The 20,599-nt window shown below is 44.7% G+C and overlaps 1 protein-coding gene across 4 annotated transcripts in view; it reads left to right on the top strand.

Moving 5' to 3' along the window:
• The window catches only part of CAPZB (capping actin protein of muscle Z-line beta subunit), a 68,890-nt gene extending 48,559 nt beyond the window's left edge, over nucleotides 1–20,331 (top strand). For 2 of the 4 annotated variants that reach the window (XM_017833396.1, XM_017833398.1), the window contains exons 5-10: nucleotides 7,314–7,455; nucleotides 7,984–8,100; nucleotides 15,123–15,188; nucleotides 16,325–16,401; nucleotides 17,508–17,620; nucleotides 19,528–20,331. In XM_017833396.1, coding sequence (XP_017688885.1) covers nucleotides 7,314–7,455; nucleotides 7,984–8,100; nucleotides 15,123–15,188; nucleotides 16,325–16,401; nucleotides 17,508–17,610 — 505 coding nt within the window. In that variant the 3' untranslated portion in view covers nucleotides 17,611–17,620; nucleotides 19,528–20,331. The remainder of the gene's footprint in view (nucleotides 1–7,313; nucleotides 7,456–7,983; nucleotides 8,101–15,122; nucleotides 15,189–16,324; nucleotides 16,402–17,507; nucleotides 17,621–19,527) is intronic. The other 2 variants (XM_017833397.1, XM_017833399.1) reach the window with 2 other exon arrangements.
• Nucleotides 20,332–20,599: the final 268 nt, after the last annotated feature.

The following is a 20,599-nucleotide window of genomic DNA, read 5'->3' as shown; positions in this document are numbered from 1 at the left end:
ATGGAACAGCACATTCCACCACGTAAAGCAGAGCACTAGGTGTAAGAGGTGAGGGTTGGTTTCAGCACAGCCTGCACTGGCACAGGCTGCCCAGAGAAACTGTGGCAGCCCCATCCCTGGCAGTGTCCGAGGCCAGGTTGGACGGGGCTTGGAGCTCACCAAGTGTTGAGGCAGTTGTGAGCTCTTTATATAGGCCCTGTGCTTGTGTTTAGATGTAAACCCAGTTTGCCTAAACTAGAAACCCATGGAAAGCTTTGAAGTGCCTTTATTGCCATTAACTCCCTGTTCCTCATTACTGGTCCAGCCCTTTGTGCTGCTTTCTCCTGGCCGTGGGAGTTCCTGGGGTTTTCACAGCAAGGGCCCTGCAGATTGAATCCAGATGCATTTGTTGTGCATCCCAGCACTAAGGAAACCTGCCTTTCCATCTCCCTGCTGGCTGGGGCTTTGCACAATAGGGTGTGACATCAGGATTATGTCATGTGGGAGATTCTCGCCTCCGGGTCAGGCTGATAAGGACAAGATGAAGTCTCCTCAAACAGATCTAAACCACCAAGATCTTCACTGCTTTCATGTCTGTGTGCTTTTAAAATTACTGTCAGGATGTTTTCCCAAGGAAATTATTTAGATGTGAGAGTAAACAGACCACTGTTGGGATCCCCTCCTCAACACCCATGGGCAGCTCAGCACTCAAACCAGAATTAATAGTGAAGTTGTTGATGTATATTACATAGATTAGAGCCAAGTTAAAAGAGAGGAAAACGTTAAGTGTACTATCATGCTGGAAAACTGAAGTAGTTGCTTTTCATCTGATGTTTTCCTTTGGGTGCTTCATTTTGGAGCAGCTCTGTACACACTGCATTCTTATCTTCTGAATCGGAGGTACTGGGTGGAGAAGGAGTTTGTCCCTTGGGTTCCCACGGTTCTCTGTGATTACATAAAATCTGAACACTGGAGAGGGAAAGCTTGGATTAGGAGGTCAGCACTGATGATGCAGCACTATCCTCAAATACCACTCTCTGAAGGCTTTAAATCCCTAGCAAGAAATTACTTACTTCAAAAACAAGGCTAAATTTTAGAATGTCAGTTTATCGTGATCTGGAATTTTTGAACTGGTTGTCTCTACTAATGCATTATATTGTATGTACAGGAATTCACCTCAGGCCCTCACAAATGTGTGGTGTTTTAATGATGAAAATTGAAGACAGAGTAACTTAAGTAACACCCTTGTTGTGGCATATCTGATATGAGCCTGTTAGAAGAAACGATGGCACGTGACATCTGCAGCCTGCACAGACTTCACCAAACTTAAACCTGGACATAGAAGATTCCTCCTGTCTTCTCCCCTCCTGTCCGTGTTTGAATTCCAGCTGGCAGAGTCTGGAATGTGGCAGTCTGTGGGTGGCTGAAGCTCTGGGCTGTCTGTGCCGGCCCAAGGACGCGCAGAGGGAAGGATTTGGAAGCAGTTTGGAGCTTCCTAGTGGTTAATGAACCAGTTACTTCCTTGGACACGTTATAGAGTGACCCATTGTCTCTCTTATTAGGTGGCTAATGGAGCTCTTTCCAGGTCCTTAGTTTCCATCTGCCAAGAGCAATTGGATGGGAAGGAAAATGTGAGCAGTACATGGTTTTCATTAAATAATGAAAGGTGCTAGAAAGCACAAAATGGGAGATTCTGGTAGATTGTTAGCCTTCAGGATCCCATTGTTTGGATACTGTTTTCCTTCCTTGCAGAGGTCCTGCAGTTCACAACTCTGCTGCACAGTTTGAGTCATCCCACCGTGGTCCAGATGCTGCTTTTAAGTACAACTGGCATTGAAGTTACACATACCTAACTGGATTGGTATGTTTGCTCCAGGGATTTTTGCACCTGTGTATGCTGGAAAGAATTCCTGTAAAATACCTGTGCAGAGCCCCCAAGCATAATTTGGGCTGTGTTCATCAAGTGGGGTGCAAAACCCCTGGTCTGTGTACGCAGACATTTTACCTTCTGCATTTTAAGTCTGTGGGTGTTACCCAATTGTGCTCCTGGGACCAGAGAAGGAGGAGAGAGGAATTGTAAATCATCTGGACTCACAGCAGTGGGAGAAGTGTTACATCCTGGTTTGTTCCTAGTACCAACCTTTTATTAGAGAACAAGCTCGTGAAAAGGCTCCTCAAGAGCTGGATGGAGGGTACAGGCAACAAAATTATTTAGGGACAACTCTCGATGTCCTGAAGAATTTGTTTCCCTCTCACTTGAGGCATGAGACGCAGGGGATTTGTTGAACAGTTTGTGTTTTGGGTTTGGTGGAAGGTGAGTTGCTAAAATTTGCCACTTCCTTCATATTTCTGTTGTGATTCCTGTGCTGGTTTAAAATGACAAGGTGCAGATACAGGGGAAGGACTCCATGAGAGTTGTGCCAAGTCACTTGCCATTCCAATCACCTGTTTTCCATAATAGTTGGAATGTTTGCTGCCTCACCTCATGGTTTAGGGAATGTTTTGGGTTGCTGTTAGACACCAGCTTCTCATGAATATGACTTTAGTTATTGTCACACTTGTAAAAAAAGTGTAGCGGAACGCTCAATATTTTCCTTTGGCATAGGATTTTAAATGCCAGTTTTCTTGGAAGTCTGTTGATCTGAATAGCTGGAGACATTTCCCTTTCTATGTTGAACTTCTGTAGCTGGAAGAAATAACTATGTGACCTTTAGGGAATAAAGAAAATATATTTTTCTGCTTTAAACAAGCCAGTCTGAAACCCTGTGGAACCCCTTGGAAGGTTTGCCGGGCCAGGCTGGGGTTCCAGGTCTTGGTGCTTTGGCATCAGGGGTTTGTGAGAGCCAGAAGCCACAGACTTTTTGTCTCTGGCACTCAGCTACTTACTGGAAAATACACAAATGTTTTTCTAGATGAGTGATTTGGTTCTGAAGTGTAATTGAAAGTCAGAGCTTGGTTTTATTGGTGGGTGGTGAAAACTCATTTTCTCCGTCCAGGGTCCAGGATCCGTTTGCGAGGCTTGGGAGGAGCAGAGTGGGATCGGCAAAGTCACAGGGCTTCTTCTGATCTGTCCTTCAGCAGTAAAACAAAGTGATTAATCTGTCCTCCTTTCTTGAGGTCTGTGCTGGAGGCTGGGGGATTTCCTCTCCTATCACATCCCTGTTGAAGTGACAGCTTTGTTCTGGCCACAGGCTCTATTTCATGGATAAAACTTGGGTTCCTCAGACAAGTTTCCATCCTGTGTCTCCACCCACTTCAACTTCAAACACTTCATAAAGCTTTGGATCACTCTTAGCTTAAAGATTTTCTTTTATTCTTGCGTTTGTTGAGTAGGTCAGTCTTAAGTGTGACATTTTTTGTATAAAACAGCTTTTTCCAGGAGTTCTGTGGTTGATGAGTAACGGATATAAAACTTCAGTGTTTGATCATGACATTAAAACTGTAATTGATTCTGAGAGAACGGCTGTTCTGAATTCTGAAAAGAGATTGTATGATTATGTTGGGCCTTAGAGCTTTTAGTCACCTTCCTGGACAACCTTATAAAAAGGTATTTTCCCAGAGATGGAAGAACACTGGCTGCCCTTGGAGAGGACAGGGATGCCATTTGGTCTAGATGATCTTTTAAGGTCCTTCCAACCCAAGGTCCTTCCACTGTGATATAATTTATCAGTGTTTTGCTTGTAATTAAGGGATATGGCAACCATAAAACAATGTTTTTCATTGTTTTATAACAAACTTTTATCTTTAGGTAAACCCAGACTGATGCTGATTGAAATATCCTCAGTTAATTGATGCTCTTGGGCAGAAGGGGAGCGATTGCTTTGCCTTGAATTGCTGTCCTTTGAGAGTGGTTTATCCCTTGGGGATGTTTCTGAGGTACTCCATATGAATTCCTGCTACTTCAGGCCTCTTGTGCATCCCAAAAGCATCTGCTGATTCCTTGGATGCTTTGGGAGGGGCCGGTTGCAGTGAGGTGGGAGGTCAGTCTCTGCTCCCAGCTAACAAGGAAATGGCTTCAAGTTGTGCCAGGGGAGGTACAGATTGGATATTAGGAAAAAAAAATTTCATGGAAAGGGTTGTGAAGCATTGGAGTGGGCTGCCCAGGGAAGTGCCTGGAAGTGTTCAAAAAACATGTGGATGTGGCCCTGGGGGACATGAGTTAGTGGTAAACATGGGTTAGCGGTGGGGCTGATGGCTGGACTTTTGATGATCCAGCCTTAACAATTCAGTGCTTCAAGCTTCCAAAAAAGACAGGTTGCCTTTCCCAGCTGCTGTTGTGCAGGAGGATAATGCTCCATGAGCAGGGACATCCAGAACAGGCCATCAAGGAAAGAGTGTTTTGCTGCAACTCCTGCATGTGGCCTGTGCTCTGCTTTGCCCATCTGCTTCTTTAACAGAGAAGATCCCGGTTTATGCCTTCCTTTTCCAAGCTGGTACCTCTCCTGCTTGGATAAGTGCTGCATATTAGTCCGTGGTGAAGTTCTTGGAGTTAGTCCAGCCTTCCTGCAGCGAATCCAAGTTCATGAATGTGGATTTAAATTCCTCCCAATCTGTCTGTCATCCTGTTTTCTATTATGGAACAGCCAATTAACCTGTGGCACCTCTTTTTTTTTTTTTTTTTTAAGAAAACAGGTTTCAGGGAATGTCCCCCTCTCCAATCATGACTGTCCTGGGTTTAGAAATCCCACTTTAGTGCTGCGTGAGGAAAAGTGAAATCTAATGGAGTGATCAAGGATATATATTTTCTCCCTGTGAAGGAGGAGTGAGTTTTGGGAGTGATTCCGTAGTGCTGAAGCACAGAGGAGGCTTTGGATAATGTATATCCTGGCGTGCCTTGGATCCATACGGGTTCAATCACAGGCATTGTTGTTCCAGTCTCCAGATACTGGATCTGGCTATGGCAAAGCAGCTTTATTGAAATAGCATGTTGGTATTTAAAACAATATTAATACTATATTTGATTCATTAAATATACAAAGGCAAGTTAAAGCGTTACCATGTGTGAGCTGTTAGTTCTGGCGGGAGGTTCTTCACATGGTTTTATGTGGTTTCAGACAACATTTTAGCACATTCTTAAAATACCCACAAAAGCCTTTATGTAAAATCTCATAAAGGTGAACCACATAAAAAATGATATTTTTTCCTGTTTCATGTCATTAGGATCAAAGTACAGTAGGTAAGAATAAATTTCCCAAAACCTTGTTTCGGTCTCTCTCTTAATTAACGTTTCGTGCTCTAGGAAGGTCGTAAAGTGGGTAATGGGGGAACTGTCTGTACACACTGTAATGTTCTAAGGGGTGCCAGTTCATTTTGAGTGAATTCACTTTATATATGGAAAAGAATATATATATATATACATATATATATATATATATATATATATGTATATTTTCAAGCAGTCTTGGTCTGAAAGTGGACAGTAACTGCTGTTCTCTGACCTTTGGTTCCCGCTGCCAAAGGAAGGGTCACTGAGACTGGAACTGAGGTTTGCTGCAAGGCTGGAATTCTCATTAACTGCATTAACCAAAATCCACTTGTGAATTCCCCAGAGGATATAAAAAGGGTGTTTGTTGGTGTGGTAGGTTTAAGTTGCCTTTGGAAGTCTGGCTTTGGCATGGCTGTGGAGCAAAGGGCTTTCCTTTCCCAGTAGTGTGTTATCAGTGGCTTGACAAATGTCATAGGATGGTGGGTGCATGTTGGGCACTGAACTGCCCAGCAGAGTCACCCATTAAAAATAAAATGCCGTGGTGAGTTGATATGAAGTTGTTTCTCCTTCCTGAGGTCAACATTGGTTTTGGTATAAACTTGGATGCCTGGAACTAAAGGGAATTGAGGCTCTTTGATGACTGTGCCTTCTTGAAACAACATAATGGAGTGGTCTGTGGGTGCAGAGAATGTGCTTAAAGTTACCTGCGTTATTTGCATTTACTTCCCAATATCTTTTCTCCTGACTTGTGGGAAGGATGGGTTAGTGTCCTTGGATCCACAGTACTTCAAAGTAATATGAGAAGTCCAAAATGCACGGTAAATTGAATTTTAAATGTCATTCATAACTGGTAGGCTCTTATTTAGAAAGGAAGGGAGCACAAAAGTGAGAAGATTAATTGACTGAGTTTTCCATGTTGACCATGAAGGATACTTTCCTTTCTTGCAGAAGAGGAGGAACATGGTCACTTGCAGGTCAGTGTGACAATCAGAGGCAGCAGCATAGACCAGTTTAATGTGCCTGACTCTCTCTCAGCTGCTGGGAACTGTCAATCCTGGCAGCTCCTCATGCCTTTGGATGCTGAGCCGTTGCTCTCCTCCAGACAATGAAAAAGTCTGACTACCAAAATTGTGTCATTGATGATCAGCTGAAGTCGCCTCTCCTCCTTTCACATGGTCGTTCTGTGAGTTCATCCCTGATCTGAGAGTTCTGGGGCATAGAAGAGCATTCCCTTTTCCTTGATCCTCCTTAGGGCTGTTTGGTAACTTGAGAATGGAAACAGTAAAATGCTGTGGGTTACAATTCCAGTTTTCTAGAAGCCAAAATTGCTCCTTTTGCTTCTTTCTTCCAACAGTGTTGGGTTGATTACCATTGTTTTAAGGTGCATTTTCCACCTGGCACAGGAGGAGCCCAGCACTGATGTCATCCAGAGGGAGTGGGGCTCTGCAGGTGGCATTGCTTTGTTAGTTTTCTGGGTGTACTTTTAGTCCCAGAAACCTGAGATTTAGGTAGTCTGGCTTATTGTATCCTGTAGGTGAAGTTGTAATAATAAAACCTCAACACATCCCTTCATTTCTGAGATCCTTGGTTTCAGTTCAGCTCGCTTTACAGTCAATCAATAAATCAGCTTCACACAAACTTTTGAGGCAGCACCATAAAGCTGTTCACTTGCTCCCTTTTGTCTTAATTAGTGAACTTTGTTGTAAAGAACTTCCAAACTTTGCCAATAGCAAGAGAAAAGGGGGGGGGGGAAGACCAAACTGTAAAATAAAACCTTACTCTGCCCACTTCGTAGCTCGTGCTTTTACCAGCTGTTGTAGTTAATTGGAATCAGAGGAATTGTTTGCTTGGGTCCTGTAGCAATCTGTAACCAGCTCTGCTTCTCACCAGACTTTATTCTCCTTTAGAGAAATGTACAGGGCTTTTTGTAATTAAAGTCTCTGCATTATAAAATGATTGGAACTGCTGTGTTTTTGGGTGTGTAACTGGTGAGACTGTGCTGTCTTACAAGAAAAAAATAACCTTTGTTAGGACATAGAAATTCTGCTTATTTAAGATTATTATTGTTACCTGACTCTGGCTTGAGCCCTGCTTGCTTTTAACATTCCTCTTGGATTTCATCCTGCAGGTATTTTGAAGGTGGAGTCTCCTCTGTCTACCTCTGGGATCTGGATCATGGTTTTGCCGGAGTGATCCTCATTAAGAAAGCTGGAGATGGATCAAAGAAGATTAAGGGATGCTGGGATTCTATCCACGTGGTGGAGGTTCAGGTACAGCCTCTGGGGCAGTTGATACACCCAAGTGAAAACAAAACCCAGTTAATTCCAGACAATTAAGGAGCACAGGTGTTCATTGAACAATGCAATATTGTGTCAGGGCTGTAAACTTCTTTCCCCTGTTAATTTTTGAAAATGCCTTGAAGCAATTTGGAAGGAGATAAGTCAGGGCCATAATCAAAAAGAATCCCAGAAGAATTGAAAGTATGTTACTTTCTGTGCATGTGATCCTGAGATTATTTTTTTTTAATATAAAGGTCTACAGATAAATATCACTAATTAGGTAATAAAAACAAGGTAATGGGAGGGTAAATTGCTCTAACTAGATGTGCTTTGGAAAATTAGAGAAAATTAGAGGAATGTGCACACTTAGAATTGTTCTTAAGAAACAGACTGTGCTCTGTGAGTGGAGTTAGACTTACCTGTCCTGTTGCTTGTGGGGTCTGCCAGGCCAGCACCCATTTAGCTTTTGGAGGGATTTTAACCTTTTGTCTCTATCCGTTTTTGTTCTCTCACTTCCAGGAGAAATCCAGTGGCCGTACTGCTCATTACAAGCTGACCTCCACAGTGATGCTGTGGCTGCAGACTAATAAAACTGGTTCTGGTACCATGAACCTGGGAGGGAGCCTTACCAGACAGGTATGTCTGTGTCATGTGCACACCTGGGAATGCCTTTCCCCAGTTCCACACCCAGTAGCCCCAGTCAGGCCCAAAAAGTTGAGTTTGTGAGGTGTTGTATAAGCATCTCTTCTACTGTTCTGCAGCCCAGTGAAATGGTAAATGCAGTGTGCAATTACCAGAAAGCCCCTTGAGCTGTGCTTGACAGCAGTGGAGCTTGCAATTAAGAATGTAAAACATTCAGCAGGAGTTTAGACTTGCTTTTAAGTCTTAGTTTGTCTTCCGGTATCCCTAAATTTTTATACTCTCATCTGTGTTGCAGACATTTTTATCTATAAGATTTGCCCACTTTCTTACTGGAAGATTCCAATAGGATTATAAAAATACAAGATGACCTCTTTTGTTATGTCTCTCTTTTAAAAGCCAGTTAAACCACCGTGAGCAAACCTGTATTTTGCACTGACTGTAGGATTCTCCTGTCCTTAAACACATCAGTTATCTTTTAGTGTCGTTCTTTAGTATTTTCCTCCTGCAGTATCAGGACTAATTAAAAAAAAATCTCCTAAAAAAAACCAAACAAAACCCTCTTCTAAACAATTGGCATTGTCTTTTGGTATTTTTAATAATGTCTTTATTATTTTCCTGCTGCAGTACCAGGATAGTGATCTTTAAAAATCTCCTGAAAAAAAAAGATAAATCTCTTCTAAACATTTAGAGGTTTGTGCCAGTGTTAATTACTCTTGAGAGCTGTTTTTCACCAGGAAGGTGCCAGACTGATGGGAATTCAGGCGGTGCTGCTGCCTGAGTCTCTGGGTCTGCTGGGTTGGACTTCAGTGGATGAAGGTGCTTCTGCCCCAGCCCACCTGCCAAAGGCTTTGTGCTGCTGAGGAATTGGTAGGCTGCTTAAGATCTGGGCTCTGGAAGTCAGTGACTCGAGCAGAGTAATAAACTCTGGAGGACAGGAGGCACATTGTAAGGTCATGAGTGACTGGAGAGCTTGGCAGCAGCTAAACTTCTTTATGAGCCTTCCCAGGGCAGAGCGAGGCTTTTCCATACAAAGGACAATGCAGACTCTGTTAAAAACCTCCTGGGTTTGTGCAGGTTTGAGCCAAGCAAAAAGGGTCTGTGATTGCAGAGAGGGACTGAAATTGGGTTACTCCTGCAGAGCTTGCCCTAAACCTGGGTGATTTTTATTTCCACGTTGTTGACTCACGGAAGAAGCTGATGGAAAAGCAGGGGAAGGAAAAAGGCATCTGGAGACAGTTTTGAGCCATTTTTTTTGACTGTTTTAAAATGTTTGCAGTAATTACACCCAAGTTATGGTGACCCGGACAAATATTTAATCCCAGGCCTGGCTAATACTGTAAATCAGAGCTGTGAAGTGCAGGCCAAGGGCTTGACTCTGGCCACGGCCTCCTGGAGCACGAGATGAGCCAAGGAAAACAAGAGTCTATGCGGAATGGGTGTCCTCAGTACACCTTGGCCTGAACTGCTGGGCCTTGTTTAGTTTGACTTCCACTCTCAAAGCTGGAGTGGTGAGATTCATGCTTCTGTCATCATTTTAACAGCAGAACATTGAATTCAGATGTGATGCATTAAAGCCAGGGCCCGTTTCCAATGTAAGTAACTGTGAACCAGCCACTGGGGTGGTGATGCTCAGCTCCTGCACAAACAATGGAAACTGGAGGGCAGATTTAAGCGTGGGGATGGGGATTTGCTGGTTGTGGATGCCATAGAAGGCTTGATGGGACAGAATCCACGGCAGACAACTGCAATCTTCATGCTGCCTTGAGGTGTGCAGTGTGAGCAGGAGCCGTTTGTCCCAAGCCTTTTATTCAGCTGGACTAAACTCCTGAGTGCAAGGCTTGTACTTTGCTGTAAATCCAGTTTGCCACATCACCTAAGGACAACAAGTCTTATTTTTACTTTTTAATCGGCTTTTTATACAGTCTGCAGGAAACGTAGCCACCAAAATTAGGTTTTAGTTACCTCTTGAATGGTATGGTACAGTTCCACCTTGGCAATATCAGTAATCAGTAGTATTTTGAAGTTATTTTGTCTGTGGTAAATTGTACATGGTTTTGGTCAACTCAACAGTTAAGCTACTTGACCACCTTTGATGTTAAAATGTGAATAGCAGATGTCCTTGTGTTTCAGAGGAAGCTTTTGAAGTGTTCACAAGCTTGGTCATATCCTGGCTTACAAACTGATGGCACAGGGAACCTCTCAGTGCTTGGAAAGGAAGGTCTGGGGAGAGCCATTACTTTGAAACCAGTTTGGCCTCTTAGCTGCAAATGGGGTACTTCTTGAGTGCTGATGGAATGATTAACTTGGTGGCCAGGAACAGGCCAAAGGAACAGCTCTTGGAATGTGTCATGGTAGAGCTGAGCTTGGAGCTGGGCTAAGAGTCCAGAAATAGATGTTCTCTGCTGCCGCTTCCTACCAGTGAGATATTGTTGCCCTGCATCCCTCACAGATGGGCTTTTTGTTGCCTTTGCCAGAACTTTCTGGAAAAACTCATAATTGATTTATATATGCACATGTATTAACTTCTATCCTGAGAGGATGAGATCAATTCTTAACCAGCTCCATGCATGTAGGATCCATAGATGGTAATTTCGTCCTGGAAACTTAAGAGAGAATTAAAGCTGAAGTGACATGTTCAGGTTGGGCACTTGATTAGATCATGGCTGATGAAGTCCTTTTGTGTGGCACAATACTTGTCCTTTTGCCCAGTGAAGGTTTGTTCTAATTTTTAGGAATGTTGTTCTACATAAATGTTGTTCTACATAAATACACAGAGAGTGCAGCCATCCTTATTTTGACTCCAAAGTGCATTATAGAAGAACTTTTTGGGGGAACTGGAAGGACAAAGCTGATTTGAATCTTTTTTTTTTCCCCTTGCTCATGTCCTGCAATGTCAGGTAGAGCAGTTGAACAGTTGCCTAAACAAGGGGGCTCTTCCAAACCCTGTTTTGGATGCAGCTCAGGAGAGGTCAGAGTTGAAGCACCACAGGCCAGGATGGAGGAAGTAACTCCCAGCTCACATCCCAACACTGGCAGGATTCACTCAGAACAAGGACTGAGGTGGAATTTGGGTAGGGAAAGATGGATTGGGGTGTTACACTCCCTCTGCATGCCACGGTTAGAAGTGAGGGAAGGACAGGACACACTGCCTCAATTTATAGCACAGGGAGCAAGGCTTGCAGGGAAATGAACTGTGTCAGCAGCTTTTCCATTCCCTTCTCCAGGGGCTGCAGGTGACTCCCACCGTCTCCTGATTCAAGCCAGATGCCTGGCAGGGGATTTTCCCTGACAGACTTGGGTGTCCTGTCCTCTTTGTGTACTTTGGAATTACTTGTGTCATTTGCCAGGGCACCGAATGGCTTTGGCTGAACTCTGAGGTTCCATTTTTCTTTAAGGTAGGAGCAGCTGTGTGATCCTGTTTCATTTTATGCAAAGGAGATGCAGGCTGCCCGTTTTCTGGCAAACAGTCAAAACTGCACTTTGCTGAATGGACTTCTGGACCCCCCCCCCCTTGAAAGCAAGACCAACAAGTGCCTTTCTGAGATGTCCTTGTGCACAAAGAACCTGTGTGTTTCCTGAGCCAGGATGAACACTGAGGAAGTGCAAGTTTGCTGAGGAAGAAGTTGGCTCCAAACCTATAGTTTATTTACATTTAGAGATGTGGGAAGGGGAGGATATAAAGTCACAGGGATGTGAGGCCTGAGATTTTGGATTAAAGCAACTCAGATCTGTGTTGAATTTTGAACTTTAAACACGCTCCAGTGGCGTAAGAACGTTCTGCAGAGCTGGATGAAGGCTGGGCTGTGCAAACAGAGCAATCCCTGCATGCAGAGGGATGTTCCCTGGGATCTGTTGCTGCTCAGTGAAATGCCAGCAGAGCCTTTCTGCCATTTATCATCCCAGGGAAATCCCTGTGCTCAGCAATTGGTAGCGTCATCAATTTCCATCAAGTCCAGCTTTCATGTCAAGGCCCATCCCACCCACTTCCAGATGTTGTAACAGGAAGTGTTTTTTCACCGGTGGGATCTACTTGTGATCCTTGAGCTCCCTCTCAGCAGTTGTCCAGTGCACTGAGCAGGATTTTGGGATGCAGAGGGCAGCAGGGATGTACTGACCAGGGATCGTCTGGGGAGTTATTTCTGCTTCCCTTTTCTGTCGTGAGAGTGGTGAGGCCCTGGCACAGGGTGCCCAGAGAAGCTGTGGCTGCCCCATCCCTGGAAGTGTCCAAGGCCAGGTTGGATGGGGCTTGGAGCAACCTGGGATAGTGGAAGGTGTCCCTGCCCGTGGCAGGGGGTGGGACTGGATGGGCTTTAAGGTCCCTTATGGATTTCAGATTGGTTCAGTTATATAATAGTTTAGAAAAAGAGGGAGTAGAAGAGTTGAGCATGTCTGGACTGGTGGCATGTGGAGAGTATGTAGCATCGCCAGGTTTGCTCCTGTACAGTTTGGTACAGGATATGGGATATCTTTGGTTACACTGGTGAGAATAAATCTACATGAAAGGATGAGGTCAGTTCTCAGCTGGTTCCTACAGCACTGCATCCCTCAGAGCTTACAACCCTCATTTGTCTGCTTACAGTTTGAAATAAATGCTGGAGAGAGAGGCCAAACTTTGCCTTGCTGATATCCAAATAATTCCACATATTTTCCACCTGGAGACTTCAGTCTGCCCATTGCCTGTGGCTTTGGGAGCTTTTGGCTCAAATGGCTGTTTGTGTTTCATTAAAGGGATTTTCACATTGCTCTGTGGCCAGAGCAGCTGTGGATGTTGTTGGTTCTTCAGTGCAAAATGACTGATGAGCTCCTTTCTATCTTCCTGGTATTTTGGGGCACTTTCATGATGGAACAAAGTGTTTCTCCAACTTAAAGTTCTCTCTTTGTATTACTTCTCCAAGTACTGTTTACAGAAAGCCCAGAAAACTGTTTTATTTGATGCAGGAAACATCCAAAATGACCAACCAGCCATCGAGAGCTCAGTATCCCCAGCAGAGTGAGCTTCCCTGTGAATCACAGCGGGAGCAGATGGCTGGGAAGGGAGGCAGGGAAACCAACAGTGGATCTCCAGTGGGAGAGCAGCAACTGAGCCATGTCCGTGGGACTTGGCTCATCCTGGTTTTTGGCTGAGCTCAGCGGGCAGATGGGGAGTGACAGTGGGAATATGAGCTGCTTGTTAACATTAACCTACAGAGCGGAATTTCCCCTTGAAGCAAATTAACCCCTTTATTTAAGCAGCCACTGGAAGGAACCTCTAAAAATCCCACCAACTCAGCAAAACCTGACTTTGTATAGGACAAGGCTGATCCTCCCTCTGCACTCCATTTAGCAGCCTCCTGTAACATCTGGCCTTCGAGAGCACATGAAAATGTTTTCCTTCTGGCAGCAGTTTTTATGGAGATGTAATAATATACGTTTTGCAAAAAAAAATAATTCTGTTTTCAGATTCTGCTTCTTGCCATGGAGCTTGGCCTTTCCAGGTGTGGAGGAGGCACATTAGGGAGCCCATGGAAGGAACCGACCCACTGCCAACTCCTGACTGCCCCAGATTTGGGCAGTTTGCTGGTAGTTCCCAAACTCACCATGACATGTACATGTGTGTTTGTGTAGTTATGTTCCTCCTCCACTTCAACTGGATCCATTCTCCGGGCAGTGTCTCCATGCCATGTAAACAATCTGACTGCAGTCTACAGGCAAAATTAAACATCCTCATGCTCTTTCTCCCCCTCTTGCAGGTTATCTCTTGCCTCTGGGTTTCCAGCTCAATTACACGCTTCCCCAAGCCTGTTACAGACTTGGCTGATTAGAAGAAACCTGTAACTGGCCCAGATTTTTAAACTCTACCCTGAGGGAGGGATAGGAACAGATGGATAAGAGAATTCATTGGGATTAGTAAAACCCTTTGAAGACTGTTCTTCCCACTACACTTTTCTCCCGGTTTTGTTTCCGTGCCGTCTCAGCAACACCTTGTGTCAGTTGAGGTTTCTGGGACTGGTGTTCGTTGTTCAGCAGCTTGTCCATGTCTTAGCCACGGTTCTCACCTCAAGAACTGGAGAAGATGGTCTTTTCCTTAGCACAGGTCAGGGATGGCTTCTGAGTGGGCATCCTGTGGGACAAAGTCAGATGAAATCAAGTGAGTGGTGCAGTTCCAGCTCCCATTTTTTAATCTTAGGGATGAAAAATTGTTCATGGACCTGTCTCCTATTCAGGTACTGCACTAAGAGCATTGATGTCATTATACACTTGAGTTTATGCAGCTCTGAATTTCTCCTGCAAAGAGCACAATTTCTACTGCAAAGGGCAGTAAAGAAACTGCTTCTTTCCCTCCCCCCATACTTACTTTGTACTTCCTTCCTCTTAATAATCAGGTACATGTTCATGCAGGTTTTTGTCTAAAAAGAAAAAAAAGAGATACAAACAGTCAAATTTCTCTTTCCACGTTATTTCAGTAGTTTAAATCATCGCCACATTTGCAGGTTTTTGTGAGTTTTGTATTCCCTGCACCTTCCCTCTCTACTGGGAGGGAAATAATGCCTGAGGTGTCTTTTGCCAGGAGATCCTGAGAGTGGAGGATGTGCCCCAAGTGTGGTTGGAGGTGGTGTTTGAGATGAAGATGAAAAGAAAAGGCTGTTTTTGAGGGAGAGTTCATAGCTGCTCCGCTGCCAGCACCATCCTCGTGTGCAGCCCCTCAGCACCAGCCTTTAATACCCTCCGTGCTGCAGAGTTTCTTGTGCTACATGTTCCCTCTGTAGATCTCCTGCAACCCCTCAGTAGGATGGAGTGACAATTTTGTAGGGCCTGTCTACACCAGGGTTTTATTTTCATCCATGGTTTTTATTACACTGCATTTCTGTTACCAACCTGTGCCTGTGTCGAGTGCTGGGAGTGTCTCAGCATGATCCTGGGCTGTTTGCACAATAAAAGAGTTTTTGAGACCCACTTTCTCCCACCCCTCCTGGATGTTGCCACACGCTCCCCTCAGGTTTCCATGTTTTTGATGGCTCGGTGTGTTTCCTTTCCAGATGGAGAAGGATGAGACTGTGAGTGACTCCTCGCCCCACATAGCCAACATCGGGCGCTTGGTAGAGGTGAGTGCTGGGAACAGCAGCTCCAACCTGCTGCAGGTTCTTTGGGCCAAATTTGGCCACATACATGCAAATTTTGTTGTTTTTTATTTTACAAACTAATTATTTATTCCTGTTGTGGCTGTGGCTTGGTGTGTGATGGCTCTGTGCTCCTCCCAGCATCACTTCCAGCCATTTGGTGATACAAAGCCACCACTCTGCCCTTTGGCTCCTGCTCAGCACAGCAATAACCGTCCTGGAAAATAAGTTCCTAACCTGAGAGCTAATTGATAAATTCCTACCCCCATGCTTGCTTTTGCAGTCACCTTTGGAAGAATTATTTCAAGTTAGGTTGTTACACACAACTCTCCTTGAGCTGAAAGTTCAGTGTGTATCAAGTGCTTGTTAAATCCCCTGGAACTGGGTTTAGTGCTGGATTTTATGGCAGCTGCCAGTCCTCTGAGCTCAGCACAAGGGGTGAAGCTGCTCAGAAGGTGCAGCACTGTTTTGCTGTTTCGTTGTACTGTCCTGTATGGAGATGTTCCCAGTTTCCTTGATTTTCTTAGCCACTATGGCCAGAGAGGAGGAAATTCTCAACTAAAATAGACTATAATGCATTTTTATGTGAACTGGGAAATTAAAGAAAGGCAACTGCTTCTTTTTTGATCCCTTTTCTAAGTTTTTTGCTTGAGTGAAAGCAACCTAATGAAAAAATACTGTGTAGTTCTCTTTCTCAAAACTCTCTGTCATGCAGCTTTAAAGAACAAGTCAAAAATTCAAAGTGATCCCTAAGCACAAACCTATTGACTGTTGGTTATCCCCAGTGACTGACTTGGCACTCTGAGCCCATTCAATGCCCCAGGAAATTGCAGGGGAAGCTTGGGGTGAGATGCATTTTCCTTTTGTGCAGAACATGGATAGCTGGAGAGAAACTGCCCTCTCGTGGTCCAGAGAAAGATCCCACGGCCTGGAGTGGTTAACTGGGAGGAGAGAGTGGGAAAAAAGCCTTTATTTCTTTGATTAGAGCAGAGAGATGGGGTCAGAGTGTGTTTGGTGATGATCTAAATAATAGGAATACACCATGTTGGGCCTGTGTGATGGGTGTAGTGTAAGTGCTGCACCATTCCTGAAAACTGATCGGATTTCATACCTTTTTGCAGGACATGGAAAACAAAATCAGAAGTACACTGAATGAGATTTATTTTGGAAAAACAAAGGACATTGTTAATGGGCTGAGGTAAGGAAACTCCAACTGGGAGTGGGACCCCCTTCCCATCCCTGTGATGCCACCCCTAGCCTTGATTTGCTTTTGTTTCCCCTCCCTGAGCTTTGGAACATTATTTGTTGCGTGAAGTTCAGAGAACACTTCTACTGTAGAAATCTGAAGCAATGTTTTAATCCCTTGTTCCCTCACCAGGAGGAAAATAGCCCAGCTAACAACACTTGTATTTCAGGATTATTTTTAATGAGAGGGTTTATTCTTCACAGTCCTGGAAGTTGTACTTGAATTCTGACTTCTCTTTCTGCTATGCTTTAAAACAGTCCCAGAATTAAGTTATGATGTGAGTGGTTTGTGGTATTTAGACTTTGGTTTAAATTCTGTCTTTTCTCTCAACGCCACTGCTCAAAATACAGTGTACTGGAAGAGATTAAAGGAATAAATCCCCTGTGCCTTTCTATAGGGAAACTGTGCTGTACTTTTCAACCCCTGCCCATCCCTGGACAGGAATTCAACATACGAATCCCAGGCTGGTAGTTCTACTCCTAGAGGGAAGCACAAAACAGATGCCAAATTATTTCGTTTTAAGTGCAGAGAGATTTTCCAGCACAGTGTGATAATATGGAATAAACAGCACAAATAAGTGTTCTGATGTTCTCTCACAGCCTGGCATGTGGAAGAAGATAGAAAAAAGGTGCTAATTGTTTGTGCTGCACCATGGGCAGGGGAAGTTGCAGTATCTGCGAGAGCAGCTGGTCTGGGTCCTGTCCCAAACCCCAGCCTTCGTCACAGACCTGTTTCCCTTTGTGCTGTGCAGGGTTTAGCCAGGAAACATTTATTAACAGTCGAGGAAATATGTAATAGAGTCATTTTCCCTGTGAACGTTGCCTTCAGCTGCTGTATTGACTCCCTGCTGTGTCTCCCATCCCTCAGTGAGGGCAGCGCTGGGATCTGCTCAGGACTGGTAACACACGGAGCGTCGGCTCCAGCCTTCCCCTGCTCCTCCTAACCTGTGTTTTTACACTCCTTCCCTGGCAGTTTCCAGAATCCCGGATCTGTGTGCCTGAGTTCTTCTGACTGTTCTTTTCCCTGTTTGCTCCCTGGTTTCTGACTGCTCTCTGTAGATCTATCGATGCTATTCCTGACAACCAAAAGTATAAGCAGTTGCAGAGGGAACTTTCTCAAGTGTTGACCCAGCGCCAGATCTACATCCAGCCTGATAACTAAACCAATCCAGGTACCCCTCGCTGCCTGTGAGGTGTGAGAGCAGCACTAAACCAGGACTCACCCAGCCCAGCCCTGCATGGTAACGGGACAGAACTAACCCCTAATCCCACAGACTGAGCAGCGACGTTGGAGCCGGGTTCCACCCACGGGTTGTTTCCTAATATGGGCAATTAAACACTGGGATTTCCATTTCAAATGTCAGGTCCCCCCATCTGAAGCCTCGCGCTCGGAATTGTGGCAGGATTTACCACTTTGCACTCTGGCTTGGGAGCAGGAAAGTAGCACGTGGTATCTGGAGTGGTGTTGGATTGGGCTGATTTGATCCAGAAGCCTTGGGACTCTGTCCCTTGGGCACCAGCAGTTTTTTACAGCTCTGTACACCACTTCCAGGATGGAACTTCCTGTAATCTTAATGTCCTCCCTGCAGAATGAAATCTTGGGAGTCTCACAGTTTGGGAAAAAACCCAACTGGTACTTCCCATGAGTTCAGAGCTCACATGCACATCCCACATCCCCTGTTTGCCTGGTGGATCTTGAATTTCCTTGGAGCTTGAAACCCAGTCCTGCTCAAGCTCACTCAAACATTCCCAGCCTCCACTTGCTTGTGCTCTGCGCGGCCTCCGAAGGGGTTTGTTCCTCTGCTCTCCTTTGCTCTGGAGCTCTGAGTGTCGAGGATGCACAGCAGTGACTAACCCTGGGCCACCTTAACCTCCCACTCCACTTCTAATGAATTACAGATGTTGTTTTAAACCCATTAAGCTGACGAAGGGGAAAACTCACTATTTGTTGATAATGGCCAAGAACCACTTCTTCAGCCTGTGACAAATGCAAATATCAAATGTATGTGTTTTTATTAAAGCAGCAGAAGTCTCCAGAGACAAGAGAATGGAAATACTGTTATAAAAATGGTAGGAAAATATCCACCATAAAGAGCAGTCTTGTTTACAGGAGACAGCATCCAGGGAAAATAAGGCTTTGAATCATATAATCCCAAGCTGGTTTGGATTGGAAGGGCCCTTAAAGCTCATCCAGTTCCATCCCCCCGCCATGGGCAGGGACACTTTCCACTATCCCAGGTACTGAGTACTGAAAAGGCTGTGAAATATGGTTTGGGTGAGGAAATATCTTACCAAACTGGATTCTTACCACTTCTCCATGGTAGCAACTCTGGAAAAGTCTGGTCTTATCATTCTTATCATGATCACATTTAAGAGGGTCTTTTTTAAAAGTGGAAAATTCTTGTTGTCCCATTGGAATCAGTGGTTCCCCTACAGCCATCTCACAGGGCACTGATCCGAGGGACTCCTGGAAGATGGAGCTTTTCCTCTGTACTTCTATCCAAAGGGAACCTCTGCAATAATCCTGTGACAGTATCTCTGTTCTTCTTCAGCTGCTTTGATCACTCATTACTTAGAGAAGGTACAAAAGAAGGCAAATTTGAGCCCAGAACCTCTGGCTACTTTTTCCACCAGTGCAAACACCGAGGGGGAGTTTTGAGGCGGCCGCTCGACCCTGGGTGAACAGTCTGCAGGATGGGCAGGGACTCCCCCTGCCTTTCCCTTCTCCTTGGGTGGAGGCTGGATTTTCTCTGGACTTTTGGAGAGCAGGAGCACTAACCCCCTTTGCTGGTGGGATGCTGGGGTTCTTCTGTAACATAAAATGTTGGAAATCTCCCTCCAGCAGCCGGAGCTGCCGGGGAAGCCTTTGGTGCCATCCTTGCTGGAGTGAGTTTTGCTTTAATGTCCTCACCCAGGTGTTCATTGCCTTCTGCTTCCTGTGGTCCAACAGGCAGAGCTGAGTGTTCCCTCTGGGCCTGAGCCGAGGTGCTTCTCCTCCCTCTTGCCTCCATGCCTGGACTGTCCCCAACCCCTCCCCTCCATCCAGCACCTCTGACACGCCTTTCCTTCTTCCTCGCAGGTCTGTGCAGACTTTTGCAGACAAATCAAAACAAGAAGCTCTTAAAAACGACCTGGTGGAGGCTTTGAAGAGAAAGCAGCAAAGTTAAAATCCTCTCCGTGCTAACCAGACATGCCATGCACTCGTTAGATTCCTTTGGTAGAGAACTCATCCCCCCTGCCCTTTTCTGTTCCGTCACGTCACGATTTGCATCCAATACTCTCCATGCAACGCCATCTTCTCCCCATGAATAAAGCTGTACAAACTTTTTCAGTCTCTGAGGCCTACTTTGCACCACATTTTACTATCAAGACCTTAGGCTATGTTTCTGTAGAAGTCCATGTATTATTTTTTTCTCCCCCACCTGTCTCCCACCCTCCCCCGTTTATATGCATCACCACGGATCATTGTTTGTCTTTTCCTCCCTCACCCCCCTCCTGCCTTTTGTTACATTGGTGTAAAAAATGTAAAACAAAAATTTATTAAATACTGTGGTGTGTGAAAGAGGAAGAACTGGAAAAAAAAAAAAAAGAAAATAATCTATTCCACGTATGTTTGGGGGCTGGGCACAAGGGCTGGCTGGTGGGAGGGAGGGAAGAGAGGGTGTTCCTTGGGATTGTACGATACTGACTCACCCAGATGTGCCGGAGATGGTGATTTGGAGACCTGCTGAAAATTTCTTCTTTCTTTTCTGGTTCCAAGGCGCTTTTCTGTCAATTTTTATGGAATGCAAAAGGGGTTTTTGTTTTGATTTTTTTTTTGTTTTTTTGTAAAGCTTAAATTGAATCTACATCTGATACTTGAGCCTCCATACTAAAAAATGGGGAAAAAAAAAAAAGAAAAAAAAAGACTAAAACAATAAAAATAAAAAAAATCCCAGGAAGAAGTGTCTGTGGTTGGCATCCTTGTTTCTCTTGCTTTCCTTGCAGGGTTATTTGTTTTTTGTCTCATATCCAGATGAGCTGAAATGTGTTTGTTTTGAAGAGGGTGTGATGTCTCACTGCTCTTCAAGGGCCTGCTGCCCTTCCAGGGTGCTGGGATTGAGGCTCCAGGCATCCAGCAATGTGGAACAGGTGTATTTAGAGGTGTGTTA

This window comes from Lepidothrix coronata, unplaced genomic scaffold, assembly GCF_001604755.1.
Source record: "Lepidothrix coronata isolate B3197 unplaced genomic scaffold, Lepidothrix_coronata-1.0 Scaffold214, whole genome shotgun sequence".
NCBI lineage: Eukaryota > Metazoa > Chordata > Aves > Passeriformes > Pipridae > Lepidothrix > Lepidothrix coronata.
The sequence above is the reverse complement of the archived record's forward strand: the minus strand, read 5'-3'. Positions and strand labels throughout refer to the sequence as shown.